Raw genomic sequence first — 2837 nt, 5'->3', positions numbered from 1 at the left:
AACACGACTGCCCGACATTACTGTACCTGAACACGCAAGGTATCTGGTTAATGTCTCTGTACATCGGCAGTACACATTGAGAAAATGAGAAAACCGACGCTGCGCGTATGGGATGTTTTCTTCTATGAAGGGGTCTAGAACCTTTTTCAGAGTCGCTTTGGCAATTTTCAAGAGCAGCGAAAAGGAAATACTCAGTCTCAGCGACCCGATGGAGATTTTCCAGGTGGTGCAATCTGCACCAAAAAAACTTATAGATGCGAGTGCTCTGGTAGACGAGTGTTTCACACGGCGATTCAGGCTGACCCAAGCCCGCGTCGAGGAGCTTCGTGCCGCCCGTAGGACCGCAATCAGGGAAGAAAAGGACCGACTTTCAATGCTGGCTATTAGGGGGAACGCCCAATCTGGATCCAATGGCCTGTCCACTGCTCGGGCGACAACCCCATTACCTACATCTTGGAGAAACCTGAAACACACGTTTAAATGAACTGATACCCATTTCTTCTCTTTCTCCCATATTATTTTTAACTTATCCCTTCAATGCATTTTTGAATCTCGTCTCTTTGCCAGTGCTCGCCCCAAATTTTGGCACCTGTAAGATAGGCTAATGAGAAGCACCGAGAGAGAAATAAGAGATTTTTTTGGTTAACTGCCTTGATGGTTTCAACTTTCATTGTTATGTATTTTCTGACCCTTCTCTTGCTCAATTGCGCACCTTCCATTTCGTGGTGTGGCACCAAGCAAACACCAAATTTCAACAATGAAATAATGAGAGAGCATTTGGATATGGCACTGTCGATATATATCACTCTAAATGCCATTCCAGTCCCCCAGGTTATTACACGCCTTGGCCTGGCTGCTCCAGCAACTCTCTCTTCTGAAGTTTCACTCCTCCTATTCATGCAATTGGATATTTGCGTTTTCGTTCTAATTTTTCTCCTCTTTTCTTTCCTTTTCTTTCCTTTTTTTACCTTGATTGTTATTTCCTTTTCTTTCCAAATTCCATATTCTATTCATAAATCTTTCACTATCTTTGTGAGGAGATCATTATAATTTCAGGATATGTCATCCTAGTCTCTGGAGACCCTTAGGCAAAATGCCAACCTCACTTGGCCAGTGCATATTATGACCTCTCATTCGCAGATTCTTTTATTTTTCCTGTTTTTTTCCAGGTCCACACTTTTATTGGCATTCCTTTCCTTTCTTCTTCACTTTCCTGTTGGCTATGTTCTTCTCACGGGCGTCTTCAAATAAGCTTCCAACTTTTTGTATCATAGAGGATAGAAATAATAAGTTATCTTAGTTTCCCAAAAAAAAAAGAAAGAAAAAATGAATATCTTCCCTTCTTACATACATATCGTGACAAAAAACCGGCTTTTATATATGGAATGTCCGGGTCGAGGTTTTATTTTTGCCTTTCGTATGAGGGGCTATAACTAGATCTATATATTTTTACGCGGACATCCTTATATTTTAACGAGTTCAAAGAGGCAGTTTATTAATAGAAGTGCATGGCTGTTCCAGCATCACCATTCTAGCACGTTTGAACTAGGTGAATGGAATTTCCAGAGGCGAGTGAGTCTATTATTGCTGTAATTCCATCATTGGCGCCTTCGTATTCAAAGATTGCCCTGCCCCCAAGAGCACACAAATGATACAGCCCCCCAATGTGGGCCATCAACCACAAATACGATGGAACGCTACGCAAAGATAAACTGCGGCTTTTTTTTTTTTTTTTTTTTTTTTTTACACCCCCGAGTCCGGAAACAACCACAAGCCTTGGTCCGGAACAATACAATAATAAAACTTCGCAACGTTGGATAGTTTCATAAAGAAATCTGTCCCCCGTTCACAGGCGAAATGAGGGTTAAACAGGTCACCGTATGCAAAGAGCTGTGTAACTAGATAGCGTCATTCACTTAATGGGCTAAAAAGGCGTTGAGTGAGGACTTTTACGTTAAAAAAAAAAAAAAAGAAAAGAAAAGAAAAGAGGAGCGCAGCATGGACGAGATAGGTAGCTGCTGAGTGGGTGTGTATATTATGCATGCTAGTATGTGTCCCTCCGCTGAGTGTATCTGGTTCGAGCCAGAACGGGTCCGGGAGGGCAGGCCTGGTACTTCTCCCAAAAGCACCATATATCATACACCATCAGCGGCTACGTCTGTGTTGTTATGGCTAAGTTCAACTATGGGCTGTCGGATTAGCTGGAGACGGGGGACCGAAATCACTATCTTTCCAATTTCTGATGGGGCCAACGTGTCCTTCTGGAATCAAATCAACGAAAGGATATCTTCTGCCATCTGGCGCAGCCAAAAAATCGCTCTAGTCGAAGCTTAGAGCGACCTTTCACCATATTCAGAGTTCAACCATAACGAGGAGTGTTAGAGGAATATGAGCGGGTTGCTCCATCGAGCCCGAAGACGTCCATTTCTTACTTACTGGCGGGCAGATCTTGAGCAGAGTTTCTGAAAACCCACTCGCTTCCCCTCCACCTTATTTTGATTTTTTATTTTTTTGGCTCAAAATTTTCCGGGATCCTGAGCCTCGAATCTCGTCGCTGACGACAATCCTCACATTGTCTGCCACGTAAGTATTAATTTCGACAACTCGAGACGAGTGGAATCGGAAATCTGGGCTTCGGGGAAAGAAATCGTCCCGCTTTGTCCGACAAAAGTAAACCTTTCGAGCGGCAAGTACCGACAGATGAATGGTCCGACAAACTCGAGTATGAGATATCTATCAGGAATTTCTTGAAAGAACTTCCAAGGTGAGAACGGTCCCACATCATTTTTTTTGATTTCCGCGGGCTTTAAGAAGAAGAACCCTGTTCACGCAACCTG

The 2837-nt window shown here is 43.2% G+C and overlaps 1 protein-coding gene across 1 annotated transcript; it reads left to right on the top strand.

Annotated features, from left to right (window-relative positions):
• Nucleotides 1-124: 124 nt before the first annotated feature.
• On the top strand, nucleotides 125-484 carry HCAG_01927 (predicted protein; the record flags this gene model as incomplete). The annotated part of the gene is made up of 1 exon (XM_001544830.1): nucleotides 125-484. The coding sequence occupies one exon, from the start codon at nucleotides 125-127 to the stop codon at nucleotides 482-484; it is 360 nt and encodes a 119-aa protein (XP_001544880.1).
• Nucleotides 485-2837: the final 2353 nt, after the last annotated feature.

This window comes from Histoplasma capsulatum, genomic scaffold (genome assembly GCF_000149585.1).
Source record: "Histoplasma capsulatum NAm1 scaffold_1 genomic scaffold, whole genome shotgun sequence".
Taxonomy (NCBI): domain Eukaryota; kingdom Fungi; phylum Ascomycota; class Eurotiomycetes; order Onygenales; family Ajellomycetaceae; genus Histoplasma; species Histoplasma mississippiense.
This window is presented reverse-complemented; position numbering and strand designations above follow the sequence as displayed.